We start from the raw sequence: 14128 nt of genomic DNA, 5'->3' as shown, positions 1-14128 counted from the left end.
ACCCATGCGGGGGGAGGGAGATGGAGATCGAGAGGGCGGTGGTGGACACGGTCGCACGCCCTAAATTTGGCGCGGGACCCACATCACATGGGGATGGGGTTTTGTTGAGGGTGCGAGTGTTTGGTGTTTGGAACCAAGCGACTAATCCGAGGAGGTAAGTATTAATCGCGATTGATAATTAATATGATATTACAAAGACCTGCTTAATTCCGTGGGTTAGTAACTTAAATAATATATATTCTTGCAAGAAAATTTAACTAATATACTCCACCACTTATGCAGAAGAAAAAGTTTCGATAGAAAGAAAGTGATGAGAATAAATTCCCCAAAATACTTTTTATATATTTCATATATTCTTCTTTCGAACAATTTGTGAGAAAAACCATTTTGAATTTCTCCCTTATTTTTATATTTTTCAAAGAGATCTTCTTCCCTTTGTAAAAATTATTCTCAAAAAATAATTTCCTACCAAAAATTAGCTTGAATTAACACGGTCAAGTAATACAATATTTTTTGTTTATAATATTTTTGAATTGAGTTATAGTGTTTTTGTTTACATTCCTTTTAAATGGAGTTACATTTTTTAACTTAACAATATTTTTTAATATATCTACAATTGTAAGTGAACCAGAACCATTGTAACTTTATTAGAAAACATTATAATTGGATGATGACTCATAATTATATATTATAATATTTTTTAAATATTCACATATAAATTTAAGACAAAGAGGAAAAAAATAAATTTTTTATATGGTTTATTTTAAAAATATGTTGAGTCCTTTATAATTTTTATCCAAAATCATTCAAACTCTTATATTAATTATTTAATAATATCTCCGAACATATAATAAATTTGATATTTATTATTAATGATATTCTAAATTAATTAAAAATAAATTATGATAATTTTAATTAATACAAAGGTATTTTTGTAAGAGAATATATATATTTTTTATTCATGCCATTTTTTTCCTTTAAACAAAGGAATATATACATATATATAGGTTGACTATAATAACTAAGAAAATTAATTAATTAATTAATTATATATATATATTAAATTATTTTATTCTAGTATATTTCATATTATAGTCCTTATAATATCGATTGATTGTTTCATATATTTGATCTCGTTTATATGTCTTAAAATAGGAAATAGATATCCTTAATCATTAGATTTTCTACATCAATATTTCTTTAATCATTAGATATTTCACATTCTCTCTCAAGTTAGCATTGAGATGTCAATCATTCTCAGCTTCTTAGTTAAGATACTCAAAAGAGGATCTTTGTATGAATATTTATCAATTACTTCTATATTGGAAGATAAGGCATAAATAATTTTTTTTATTTTTTTCTTTATGAAATGTCAATCTATTTCGACATGCTTTGTTCTATCATGGTGCAATAGATTAATTTGATGTTGTCAGCGACCTTATTATTACAGTATAGAGTTTCAATTGGTATCCGTAGTGTTTTTAGCGGTATTCCTAGTCATAAAAGTTCACAAATGCTTTGTGTTACTGTTACTTTGGACTCCTTTCAGCACTGATTTTAGCTACAATTGACTGTTTTTTATCTTTCCAAGTTACCAAATTACCTCTAACAAATATATAATATCTTGTAGTTGATCTTCTATTATTTACTGATCCTACCCAATTGGCATTGGTAAAGATCTCAATTCTATTTGTAAAACATTGTATGGTTCAAGTGAGTTTGAGTATAACCATGATTGTGTACCAACATTATAAGCCTCTCAAACTATGTGCATATTGATTACTTGAGATCATAAAGAGATCTTCTTGCACATCGTATTTGAGTCATACAAATTCTTAAAATCGAGTGATAGATCTATGTACACTTCTTCTCCCAATTCTTCGTTGAGAAAGGTATTTTTCATATCAAATTAGTGTAAAGGCTATTCAAAATTAATTGCAAGATATTGTAATACTTGAATAGTGTTTAGTTTTGCAATTGAGTAAATATATTTTTGTTTGTCAATATCAGATATTTAAGTGAATCATTTAGAAACTAATCTGGCTTAGTAGAGGGTCAATTTAAATGGATGATGCAAATATACAAGTTATGGGCAAAGTAATGAATAATAAAGATGGTGCTTGAACTGAGACCTTTCTTAAGTTTTGTCAAATATTCTCATAACTTCATTTTGGAGTATTTGAAGGGTAAATCTCCATAGAGTAACTAAATAAAGAGCAATCTTTCCGTTGGTTAGAAAAGTATAAAGTGACATTTCAAGACTTAAAAGGGTACAATTTTAAAAGAGTCGATTACTTAAATTCCTATATTACAAAAAACCCTTTAAATTATATACAGATGCTTCGTACCTTATTATCAAAGGAATTATTACATAGAAAGGTCATCCTATTATCACGAACGGTCATCCATCCACAACAACTCCGTTCAATGAATCATTTGTCGCTCTCGTCTACATGTATAGTTGCTTGGCATCATGTTTTGGCTTGGTTTTAAGTCATTTTACTTATAAAAATATAAGTTCGAACAAGTTGCAGCGCTACAGTGCGACCGCTCACCGAACCAAGCAAAATAGCCCTAAAGCAACTCCGATTTCGTGCGCCATGGGCTGATTTCTGCAATCTGTTGCTGCACGCGAAACGTCAGCCATCTCAGCACCTTGGAACCATCCGGGTGGCACAAGGCTGGATGGGGCTTCGGTATATCGGACATTGAACACTCTTTTACAAGTTCACACGTTACCTTGACGGAAACTTGTTGTCGCGCTCGGCACCCGGTGAGCAGCTGTTTGTGGACTTGTAGATATTCATTCAACCTTCTAAAATTCTTGTTTTTCCTCTCTCCCTCTTTTCTCTCGTGCACGCAAGGTGCTCGCCGAATTGCTTGTAAAGCTTCCCCTTTTTGCGAGACGTCGGGACTTGTCCGTCGCTCGTTCTTCGAACTAATCAACTTTCTCTTTTTACAGGTCCTTCGGGACCTGCGAGAGGTTGCAAGTGGGCTGATCTTTGCAGACGCAAATCGCAAGGGTGAAGCGCGACTTAGGCAATGCAACCTAAGTTCGCATCTTTACTACAAGGGTGCTTCGCGACTTAGGCAACGCAAGCTAAGTTCGCGTCTTTGCCGCAAGGGTGCCTCACGCCTTAGGCAATTCCAGCTAAGGCCATGACATTGTGGTATCAGAGTGGGCAAGCACTTCGAGCGAGCAGCGAAGGAACTTCGCAACTTCGCCATGGTAAAGCATCGTGGCGAATCAAGCAAGATGGGGCAGGCTAGACCCTTGCCCCAAGCAGCCGCAGGTGGGTTGCAAGTGCACATTCGCTCGCATGTTGTTGGAGTCGCTCAGGAGGAGCATGGTAGCGAACATAATGAGCGAGAATTTGGCTACTCTTTGTGAGCGGAGGAGGCGCAATCTGCAATGCCGATCGGGAAAAAGAGTTATAAGGAGAGACTCACAACAGCGAAAACTCGCTTAGATGTTCTCGAAGCGAGCTTGGAGGAACTCTACCATGGCCAACAAAGGCTTATTGGGGTAGAGAGCTCGCAAGAAGAAGCATAGTCCAGGATCGACAAGGTTGAGGCCCTAGTCGATCGATTGTCAGATGACACTAAAGACTCCGTGCAACACCTATAGGAAGTAGTTGCGGAACTCACTTCGAGGGTGTCCATACTCACAAGGGCACTAAATGCGGGAGGAAGCAACACCCACGTTGTGCCGCCACAAAACTTGAGGGCACCCGAGCCTTATGGTTATGGAGGGGGCAGAGATGCAAAAGAGCTCAAGAATTTCCTGTTTGATATGGAACAATACTTCCGAGCTACGAGGCCTGATTTTGAAGAAACCAAAGTTTCTATAATGACCATGTATCTGAACGGAGATGCAAAGCTTTGGTGGCGGACCCGTTGGGAGGAGATCCAATAAAGTCGATGTCGAGTTGACACATGGGAGGACTTAAAGCGAGAGTTGAGAACTCAATTCCTACTGGAGAACACCGAGTTCGTCGCAAGAAGGAAATTGAGACAACTCTACCAAAATGCTTCCATCCAAGACTACGTGAAGCAATTTTCTACGCTAATGTTGGACATCCAGGAAATGCCACGATGGTTTGAAGCCATGGGTGCAACAAGAACTATATCGAAGGAATGTCGCCGATTTGATCGGGGTAATTGCTGTCATAGAAAGGCTCACCGACTTCGTTTCCTCTGAAGACCCGGGAAGAAAGAAACAATCTTCAAGCAATCGCCCTCCAAAATATTCTCGAGGGAAGGAGCTCGGGGGCGAACAAAAGAAGAGGAGTTCCCACAAAGGGCCAAGCCCGAAAGGCAAGGCCCCAAAACCTAGAGGATGCTTCTTATGCGGAGGGCTGCACATGGTGAGGGAGTGCCCACAAAAACATGCATTCAATGCTTTAACAGCTTTCATCCACCCTCTCAAATCGGACAAGGGCAAAGCTGTCACTCTTAGTTCGAGTAGTTCTGAATCCAGCAGCGATGGCGAGGAGTCGTAATGACCCGAGATGGGAGCAATGCGTTTGTTGAATGCCATGCAGGGTCAAGTGGGGGAGAACACGAAGACAAGGCTACAAAAAGCAGGAAGTTATGAGCTGATATACGTAGACATCAAGCTCAATGGCCAAACAACCCATGCAATGGTGGACATGGGCGCTACCCACAACTTTATTACCGATCGAGAAGCAAAGCGACTTGGGCTGATCTTGGAGAAGAGCCCAAGTCGAATGAAGGCAGTGAACTCAAAGGCCAAGCAAATCTCTGGGTTGGCAAAGGGAGTTCCCATCAAGATCAGAACATGGAGCGGGAGCACAAACATAATGGCGGTGCCACTGGATGACTTCCAAGTGATTCTTGGAATGAAATTTATGCACGCGGCCAAGTTAGTGCCAATGTCATTCCTTAACTCCCTATGTGTAATGGAAGGTGACGACCCCTGTATGGTCCCCGTCTCTCGGAGAGGAACTAGGGAACCCTAACATATATCGACATTACAACTAGAGAAAGGGGTGTGAAAAGGTGAGTTAACATTCGTAGCTGCTATGAAGCTTGAGCCACTCGAAGAGAAGGCCATTCATGAACATGCTATGGTGGCGAACGTCCTAAAAGAGTTCACTGACGTTATGCCACCTGAGTTGCCGAAAACTCTTCCGCCACGCAGAGGCGTAGATCACAACATTGAGCTGGAGCCAAGAGTGAAGCCTCCAGTGAGACCACCCTACCGCATGCCCTCGCTAGAGTTAGTAGAACTCAGAAAGCAGTTAGGTGAACTGCTAAGCGGTGGTCTCATCCGTAGCTCTAAAGCACCATTCGGAGTTCTAGTCCTCTTCCAGAAGAAACAAGATGGGAGCCTCCGACTATGCGTCGATTACCGAGCCCTCAACAAAGTAACGGTAAAGAACAAGTATCCCATCCTGCTCATCGTGGACTTGTTCGACCAATTGGGCAAAGCCAAGTATTTCTCAAAACTCGACCTTCGGTCGGGGTATTGGCAGGTGCACATTGCTGAAGGCGACGAAGCAAAGACCACCTATGTAACTAGGTATAGAGCGTTTGAGTTCTTAGTGATGCCTTTCGGCTTAACCAACGCTTCGGCCATGTTTTACACTCTCATGAACCAGCTATTTAAGGAGTATTTAGATAAGTTCGTGGTCGTCTACTTAGACGATATCGTCGTCTACAGTCAAACGCTCGAGGAGCATGTCAAGCACCTTCGGACAATTTTTAAGGTTCTCAGGGAGAACACTCTATTTGTGAAGAGGGAGAAATACAATTTTGCCCAAACAGAGATCTTATTCTTGAGGCATCAAATCGGTGATGGCTCCATTAGGATGGACAAATCGAAGGTGAAAGCGGTTGTAGAATGGCAAATTCCAAAGAATGTGCCAGAGTTAAGATCCTTCCTTGGTTTCGGCAACTACTATTGACACTTCATAGCAGGGTATTCGAAGCATGCAACTCCACTGACGGAGTTGTTGAAGAAGGAGTAGTCTTGGAGGTGGTCTGATAAATGTAAAATTACATTCCAAGATCTAAAGGCTATCGTTTTGGAAGAACCAGTGCTCAAATTGCTGGACTATGGGGAGCCCTTTGAAGTCCATACAAATGCTTCAGACTTTGTTATTAGGGGAGTACTCATGCAGGAGGGTCATCCGGTGGCCTACGAGAGTCGCAAGCTCAACGAGATTGAGCGGCGGTATCCAGTGCATGAGAAGGAGATGACAGCATTGATCCACTGTCTACGAGTTTGGTGACACTACCTCCTCGGATCGTGATTTGTGCTGAGGACAGATAACATCGCTTTGAGCTATTTCTAAACTCAGAAGAAACTCTTCCCAAAGCAAGCACGATGGCAGGACTTCCTGGCTGAGTTTGATATGACAATAGAGTATAAGCCCGGAAAGGCGAATGTCGTGGCCAATGCACTGAGTCAGAAAGTGGAGCGTGTGAATGCCATACAATTGGAGGGCAGAGGTTAAGCAAGTCAGTTGCACTCTAACTTTCTTTCTAGGATCAGGGATGGACTGTACAGTGATCCCCAAGTAGAAGCCCTGATACATCTCATTAAAGAAGGCAAGGCACGACGGTTTTGGGTCCAAGAGGGACTCGTTCACACCAAAGGGAATAGGGTCTATATTCCTCGAGTGGACAATCTGAGACGTGAACTCTTAAGAGAGTGTCACGATTCCCTTTGGGCTGGACATCCAGGCATTCATATAACCTTAGCTCTCGTGGAGAGGGTCTTTTATTGGCCGAAGATGGGGTCCGATGTGGAGGAATATGTTCGAACGTGCTCACTTGCCAATAAGACAAGGTGGAGCAATGGAAGCCGGTGGGACTTTTGGAGCCATTGCCCGTACCAGAAAGGCCGTGGGAGAGCATTTCCTTAGACTTCATATCAAGCTTACCCGCAGTAGGGAGACTCAGATTGATACTCGTGGTGGTCGATCGATTTTCTAAGTATGCAACTTTCATTGCTGCTCCCCTACACTGTTCAGTAGAGGAGGCGGCCAAGCTAATGATGAAGGATGTGGTGAAGTATTGAGGAGTCCCGCATAATATCATCAGTGATCGAGATGCTCGGTTCTTGGGACGATTCTGGATCGAGCTATTCAAATTGTTGGGGTCGAAGTTATACTTCTCCATAAGCCTCCACCCCTAGACGGATGGCCAAACTGAAAGGATAAACTCGCTCCTAGAGCAATATCTTTGGTACTACGTGAGTGTCAACCAACGAGATTAGGTGAAGTTGTTGGACATTGCCCAATTCTCCTACAACTTGCAGCGGAGCTCTGCGTCCAACAAGAACCCCTTCGAGATTATTACATGGCAACAACCGTCAACTCCTCACACTATGATAATTGGGTATACTGGGAGTAGTCCGTCAGCCTATCACTTTGCAAGGGAGTGGCACCGAAATACAGATATTGCGTTGGCTTATTAGAGAAGGCGGTAAAAAGAATGAAGAAGTAGGCAGACTTGGGAAGGCGATCGCAAGAATTCAAGATTGACGATTTGGTGTTGGTCAAGCTCCAACTAACATCACTCCAATTATTTAGGAACAAAGTACATAAAGGATTGGTGCGCAAGTATGAAGGGCCCTTCCCAATTATCAACATGGTGGGCAATGTCTCCTACAAGTTACAACTGTCGGCGTGGTTCAAAATTCATAATGTTCTTCACGCCAACAACTTGAAAGCCTACCACTCGGATCCGTAAGATGCTTCTCTAAGTGTTCCAACTCAGCTACCCCCCACCATAGCCTCCTACGAGAAGCGAGTTGAAACCATTTTGGCGGACCGCAAGATAAAGCTACCCACTAGAGCTGAGCAGACATATTACTTGGTGAAGTGACGAAAGCTTCCCCGACCTGAAGTCAGTTGGGAGCCTAAAAACACCCTAAAATATGAAGAAACAATTATCAACAACTATCAACAAGCGTCAATGAGAGCGTCGACAGTTTGAGTAGGGGAGAATGTCATGAACGGTCATCGCGCACCCTCAACAACTCTGTTTAATGAACCGTTCATCACTCTTGTCTACATGTACAGTTGCTTAGCAATATGTTTTGGATTGGTTTTAAGTCCTTTTGCTTGTAAAAAATATAAGTTCAAACAAGTTGCAGCGCTATAGTACGACCGCTCACCAAACCGAGCAAAATAGCCCCAAAACAGCTCCGTTTTCATGTGCCATAGACTGATTTCTGTAGCCCGCTGCTGCACGCGAAACGTCAGCCATCTCAGCACCCTGGAATCACTTGGGTAGCACAGGGCTGGATGGGGCTTCGGTATAGTATCGGGCGTTAAACACTCTTTCGCAAGTTCGCACGTTACCTTGATGAGAACTTGTTGTCGTGCCCGACACCCAGTGAGCAGCTGTTTGTGGACTTGTAACTGTTCGTTTAACCTTCTAAAGTCCTTATTTTCCCCCTCTCCCTCTTTTCTCTCATGCACGCAAGGTGCTCGCTGAATTACTTGTAAAGCTTCCCCTTTTCGCAAGATGTCGGGACTTGTCCGTCGCTCGTTCTTCAAACTAATCAACTTTCTCTTTTTACAGGTCCTTCGGGACCTGCGAGAGGTTACAAGTGGGCTGATCTTTGCGGGCGCAAATCGTAAGGGCGAAGCGTGACTTAGGAAACGCAAGCTAAATTCATATTTTTGCCGCAAGGGTGCATTGCGACTTAGGCAACGCAAGCTAAGTTCGCGTCTTTACCGTAAGGGTGCCTCATGCCTTAGACAATTCCAGCTAAGACCGTGACACTATGACATATTAGATATGTAAGCTCAATAACATCGAGTATCGATATTTAATACACGAGAAGGAAATAATGATAGTTACCCATTGCGTGTGTGGAGACGCTATCTTATTGGGACAACATCATCCCAACTACTTTTTAACTAAAAAAAAAAAAAAAAGTAGGTCTCTTTGTACAACATCATCCCAACTACTTTTTAACTAAAAAAAAACTCTTTTTGTAGGTCTAATAGGACATCCTATTAAAATTTGACTAAAAAAAAAACTTTCTTTAAAGTAAGTCAGGATTATTTATTAAAATTTGATATGATAATATAGTACAAAATCAATTGAGCTAATGTTGTTGTTAGTGCTTTAAAAAGAAAAAATGAATTAGTGAATGCTCTACAACCTTGTCGTCCGAGTGAGCTAGTTATATTCTAACTTTTTATTTAGAATTGAGAAAATTTTATAATGACCTATAATCCTTGATATAGTTAATTAAAGAAGAACATATGTATAATTCTAGGTTTAGGAGAGACTCTATATACCAAAGAAAATATAGTCTATTTTCAATGAGTGAACAATTCAAAACATGGACTCTTAAGGAAGTGCTTTGGGCTAAACACCTGAGTATACATAAAACTTTGTCTCCCATAAAGAGTCTTTTATTGGTCAATAGTAGATATTAGTATAGAAGAATATATTCGGACATATACTTTATATGTTAATAGGTTAACATAGAGCAATATAACCAAAGGTCTTTTGAAGATCTTTTGAGGGTGCTAAAAAGTCATGAGAGAGTATATCACTGGATTTTATATTAATCTTATCGACTGCAGGAGGACTCGGGTTTATATAAGTATTAGTTGATCAATTACCAAAGTATGCAACATTTGTTACTATACCTCTACACTATTTACTGAAAAGATAGTGAAGTTGATAATAAAAAATAATATGGTGAAGTACTGGAGAGTTCCGTACAATATTATCAGCAATTAAGATATATGATTCTTAAGACTATTTTAGATCAAATTATTTAATTAATGGACTTTATGCTGTACTTCTCTAAAAGCCTTCATCCTTTTGACAAATGATCAGATCAAATAAATAAAAGTCTCTTTTAGAGTAATATTTTTTACTCTATGTGAGCACTAATCAATGACATTGAGTGAAAATTTTAGACATAGTCTAATTCTCTTACAATTTGTAGCGAAGCTTTGCATCCAACATTAGACCTATAATTGTCTTTCTTATTTTACTATAAAAAATCTTTTTATTATCTTTGTTGAAGTGCTTGAGTGATACATTTTTGTTTAAGATCGTAGGACTTGTTCATCACTTGCTTTCAAAACTAATCTTCTATCATATACCTTTGCGGTCAACTATTACGAGGGAGTATTACAATTTAGACAAATTCAACTAATATTTTGATACTATGTCACATATCTCATATGAAAAAATGATGAATGAGAGTGAGTATCAACGTTAAAATTATGTAGGATGTCATGCTAAGGTCGAACTAAAAATATTCATGTCAAAAAAAGAATACAATGGTTGTAATTTCAATGCTATATATAAAAGGAACTTATTCTTTTACTCCATTTTAAATTGAGATACCTTCTTATTTAAGCATAAAAAATCCTATTGGATGCTAATAGAGAATATATTAATGATCAATCATTATCTAACATGTAAGAACTATGTGGAAGCTATATCGACCCATTTACTCACGTGGACAAAAAATTAAGATAGATCATTCAAAGCTATCTCTCTCCTTTTGTTCATGTGGACAAAACACGAAAAGGGAGACGTTGGAGCAATTACAAGTTGTCCCTTCCAAGATCTAGTATAAAATGTAATCCTCGACATTACACGGAGGCTCTCTTCCTAAGAAAAATCTATATCCAAAAAGAATCTCAGTGATTAATTTGAGTGTCGAAGGGATCATATCGAGAAATTTCCCTCGATATTAGTCTTTAACGTAGGTATCATCTAGAGAGCCCGATACTTTCACATCGGAATCACCTCAGAGCTATTCCGAAACTACCTCGAACACTCCTGTACTCTTAGGTTTAGACAACGTCAAGCTGATTCCGACATCGATGATGATTTTTCTTAACAGATATATTTTTTTATATTCCGTATATTATTTGAAGATTTTCCAACTTGATGTGCTTGCCTTGTCAAACCATATTTGCATCGGGACTTACTTTTAACTTTTTCTTTTCCGCCACAGAGCTAGTACCAAGAAATTGGTACGAGGATTGAAAGTTGCCATCATCACCAGCCAAAGAAACCGATTAAACCCGTAATTGATTTGGTCACAAACATCCAATGAATCGAGCAAGTGTTTTCCTCCGTCAATCCAGCCGAGGACTTTGATTCCGTGGGACAGCAGAATTATACGTGTAGCGCACGCGCATCAGGGCCCTTCGATCTTCACTTGACGATATATTGGCCGTTGGATCTACCTGGATTGGCCGTCCCGCCCCACTCGAGATTTCCGAGACGTTTAAGCTTCTGAAGCCGATCTAGCCGTCGCTTTGCTTCATCCCGGTGTATTATCACGATCGGACGGTCCGAGATTGATATCTAGTTCAACCGGGGTTCTGGCCGCCGAAAGAGATCGATGCCGAGAGAAGGACATCCCCCTCGTCAATAAATAATGCCTGTGCTGAGCGGCTCCATGCACCGCGATTGAGTCATCTTTCTCCTCTTCAGTGTTGTTGCTCCTCGAAATCATGTTGGTATACCAGGATTTGCTCACAGGTACGCACGATTACAGTTCGTTTTCTTTTACTCTCTCTTCTTTGGCGTCATTGTCTGCATGATGATCGTAAATCCTTTTTTCGGTTGAAAATTTGTAGCTTGCAGTTAAAATTACCTTCGAATTGAGGAAAAGCTCGGTCTTTTGGGATCTTCCAAGCAACCTAATTGTCCTTTTTTGTTTTCTACTTGTAGTTCTCATTAATTTGTGTGCTTGCGCTTCAATTGGGGCCGTTGTCTGTTTAGAAGATAGGGCTAACAGCTCAAACAATGTCTGTTTAACTCATGGTTTCGAGATAAAGCTCCAATTTCGGCTGTCATATCGTGTTGATGATACACTAGGCATTAATGTCATACCGACATACTCTTATGAGGTTATGGGACCACGGATTAAGAGTACCACTGCATGTTGTTTCTTCGAGTCGTAGGTTTAGGTTGCTACATCGACCCTTTCCACTCATTGAGTTCTTTGATATATCCATGTTTATGTAGATCTGGCAATGTCCAATGCTGGTTGCCATGTACTTCAAAATTAGCTGGTGAATTCCATCTGCTTCCTCTCTTTCTTTCTTTTTTAATCTAATTTGTTGTTTGTTGTCACTCTCAAAAGATTATATATATATATATATATATATATAGACACACACACACACTCCACAAAGAAACATAGTACCCATTGGTGAAATCCAAATTCCTTATAGTTTAATTTGTATACATCTATGTGCAGATATGTCCACGTTTGATTGCTTTATCCTTTGACCCAAATTTTAACCATTCTATTTATTTGATATAACCATGTGGATGCTTATATTTGAATTTTGCATTTGATTGATGCATTGATGATAATTTATATGGCTTTAGGTGATGAGCTTCTTTCAGGCTCGTTTCCGTTCAAAGAAATTAAAAATAGACTAATTACCGTATTCAGCTTTTTTTTCTGTTCTCGTGCTGTTATATAACTCAACTTTTATATTCTGTATCCTTATGTTCTTGTTTTTATTCTATCAAATGGCTCAAGTATTCCCAGCATAGATACTTTTATTATGGAACAAGCTGTGATGTACAGTCTGCAAAGTTTCTAGACTTTTGCATTGTCTATTATGAAATTTTCTTTTGTGATTATTGGTAGTGGGTGGTTAAAGGAGCTATAGATGTAGACATTGGTGCTAACCCTTCGGATGAAGGTGGGGAAGAAGATGAAAGTGTCGATGATTCTGTAGTGAAGGTCATCGATATTGTCGACACATTCAGGCTTCAGGTTAAGCATCCAATCTATTGCTTATTAGTGTTCTTATCTCAAAAGTGCATATGAATTTATGTTAACGGAGATTTGTTGGCTATGCCATGTTTTTGACAGGGACAAACTTCTTTCAACAAGAAGCAGTTTGTGACATATATGAAGCACTATATCAAGCTATTGATGCCTAAATTGGAAGCAGAGAAGCAAGAGTTATTTAAGAAGCACATCGAACAAGCTACCAAAATTTTGCTTTCCATGCTCAGTGACCTACAATTGTAAGGATACCTTTTCTTAGTATTATTTGTCAATTTTCTTTTTTTTTATAGATGTTTGTTTGTATTTTTTTTAATACTTTTAAAAGTTGTTTTTTCATCAATCTATTCTCTGGTTGGGAGGGCGGTTTTTGCTGCATATTGGCATCAATGCCTCTCAGATGAACATTATTTCCAACAGTGAAGCTTGTCATTTCAATACAACCTTCTAGGTTTTTCCTACCTTGGGAGGAATTTGGATTTCTTCTTGATTGCATAATCATAAACTCAACAAGGAAATCACGTATGTTTTCTCTTTTCAATGAGTCTAACTACTTCTTGTTGATAATACACATCACTAACTGATGCCCGTGTTGTATTTTCTTGTTTTTATCAGCATTACTAGCTTTAATGATGTTAGGTAATAGGAAACAGGACTTCTAGCAATAGAGTTAAAGCTCATCATCTTTGTTGTGCCATGTAATTATTGCTTAATTCAATTAAAATTTTGTATCTGTGTCACATTTCAAATTTCCCTTCACCTGACAAGCAATTATCTGGCAGTTTTGTAGGTGAAAGTCTGCACGACAACGGCAGCATGGTCTTTGCTTACTACAAGGAGGGTGCAACCGATCCAACATTTCTGTACCTTGCCGTCGGTCTAAAGGAGGTCAAGTGCTAAGGATATGATGAAGCCAGAGCTAAGAACAAACTATAGTCTAGTTTTATATCTGAGCTTTTAGAGGCCTTGATGTTTGTGCGTGGTTAAATGTCAAGATGCTGTCACTATATGATGTAAATGAATACCTGGAATTCAATTATTTTAATGAGGATTTGAGTGGGTGAGGATTAAATGATCTCTTCTCTTCAGTTTTACCTTCTTACTACTGATTATGCTTTTTGTTATAGTGTTAGTTTGCAGTTTAAACAGTGGTGCGGTTTGTGAGCAGGAAAGCTGCTTTTTGTTATGTCAGGGAACTTCAGATGCTTGAAGATTTTGTGCAAAGGCAATTTGTTGTGTGACTGTCATTTATATTTGATGAAGCCTAATAAAATGATTAGCAGTGGTACATATATATATATATATATATATATGTATATATACATACATATATATATATATGTATATATA

The 14128-nt window shown here is 39.3% G+C and overlaps 1 protein-coding gene across 1 annotated transcript; it reads left to right on the top strand.

The window, feature by feature from the left end:
• The first annotated feature begins 11465 nt into the window (after nt 1-11465).
• On the top strand, nt 11466-13866 carry LOC103971447 (translationally-controlled tumor protein homolog). Its single transcript, XM_018820542.2, has 5 exons — nt 11466-11508; nt 12367-12425; nt 12635-12763; nt 12863-13020; nt 13561-13866. The coding sequence occupies exons 1-5, from the start codon at nt 11481-11483 to the stop codon at nt 13676-13678; spliced, it is 492 nt and encodes a 163-aa protein (XP_018676087.2). The 5' UTR covers nt 11466-11480; the 3' UTR covers nt 13679-13866.
• Nucleotides 13867-14128: the final 262 nt, after the last annotated feature.

The sequence above is a fragment of the Musa acuminata genome, chromosome BXJ3-11 (genome assembly GCF_036884655.1).
Source record: "Musa acuminata AAA Group cultivar baxijiao chromosome BXJ3-11, Cavendish_Baxijiao_AAA, whole genome shotgun sequence".
NCBI lineage: Eukaryota > Viridiplantae > Streptophyta > Magnoliopsida > Zingiberales > Musaceae > Musa > Musa acuminata.
The sequence above is the reverse complement of the archived record's forward strand: the minus strand, read 5'-3'. Positions and strand labels throughout refer to the sequence as shown.

Bases quoted from the DNA above. Each gene is read 5' to 3' on its own strand.
- LOC103971447 (XM_018820542.2), top strand. From the start codon at position 11,481: ATGTTGGTATACCAGGATTTGCTCACAG. The intron at 11,509-12,366 runs GTACGCACGATT...ATATGGCTTTAG, and splicing joins ATACCAGGATTTGCTCACAG to GTGATGAGCTTCTTTCAGGC. The intron at 12,426-12,634 runs GTATTCAGCTTT...GATTATTGGTAG, and splicing joins TTAAAAATAGACTAATTACC to TGGGTGGTTAAAGGAGCTAT.